Genomic DNA, 1,072 nt, shown 5'->3' with positions numbered 1-1,072 from the left:
CACGTACTCTCGCCCGAGGCGAGAATGTTATTGGAACATTCTTATGAAGCAATTATCGATGCGGGGATCAATCCAAAGCGATTAAGAGGAAAAGATACTGCTGTAATTATAGGGACGTCTTTTATAGAATCGCAAGAGAAATTTTTATATGAGAATGTTCAGGTAAAGAAAATTATTATTTAATATATAAGTATGGTAGTAAGAAGTTATCACATAAATTATTATTTATTGTTTATGTGCGGAAAATTTTAATACGCTAAGATTCTGTAATTAGATAGGAGGTCAGAATATTATTGGATGTAGCAAATCTACAACAGCAAACATGATTTCATACCATTTGGATCTAAAAGGACCATCTTACACTGTCGACACAGCCTGCAGCTCTAGTCTTTATGCCATAGCCCTTGGTTATAGTTATATCATGTCGGGCAAATGCGAAGACGCTATAATTGGAACTGCAAATCTATGTTCTCATCCAATTGTAAACCTGCAATTCGCGCGCCTTGGTATTTTTATTAAAACTTACTAGTCTAACAATATACTAGGCATGGAATTATAAAACATTATATTTCTCTTATACACAGAAAAATAAATTTCAACGTACTGCGTAATAATAGTAATAATGTTTGTAGTAAGATATTTGCCAAAATTAAATATTTCTTTTCATAGAAATTGATACTTATTCAATTCATTATGTATAAATTAATTCAATTAAAAAACGTATTGTTTATTTTTTAGGTGTTTTGTCATCCGATGGTTATTGTAGACCTTTCGATACCGGTGCAGATGGGTATTCGCGTAGTGAAACCGTGACAGTGATATATCTTCAAAAAGCGAAAAACGCGAAAAGGATTTATGGTATTTGTCCGCATATTAAAATAAATAGTGACGGTTACAAAGAAGAAGGGATAACATATCCATCGACGCTTATACAAAGTACCTTGCTAACGGAATTTTACAATGAGTGCGGAATATCGAAACTTTGCTTGGATTATATTGAAGCGCATGGTACCGCTACGAAAGCTGGCGATCCTCCGGAAATTAATGCTATCTACAATGTTTTGTGTAAAAA

At 33.3% G+C, this 1,072-nt stretch overlaps 1 protein-coding gene across 1 annotated transcript; it reads left to right on the top strand.

The window, feature by feature from the left end:
• Positions 1-6: 6 nt before the first annotated feature.
• On the top strand, positions 7-1,065 carry LOC105460639 (fatty acid synthase-like; the record flags this gene model as incomplete). Its single annotated transcript, XM_011707134.1, has 3 exons — positions 7-162; positions 275-506; positions 739-1,065. Coding segments are annotated over exons 1-3 (697 nt in total), but the record flags the coding sequence as incomplete, so codon positions are not given.
• Between the last annotated feature and the right edge of the window lie 7 nt (positions 1,066-1,072).

Source organism: Wasmannia auropunctata, unplaced genomic scaffold (assembly GCF_000956235.1).
Source record: "Wasmannia auropunctata unplaced genomic scaffold, wasmannia.A_1.0 LD318381.1, whole genome shotgun sequence".
Classification (NCBI taxonomy): domain Eukaryota; kingdom Metazoa; phylum Arthropoda; class Insecta; order Hymenoptera; family Formicidae; genus Wasmannia; species Wasmannia auropunctata.
This window is presented reverse-complemented; position numbering and strand designations above follow the sequence as displayed.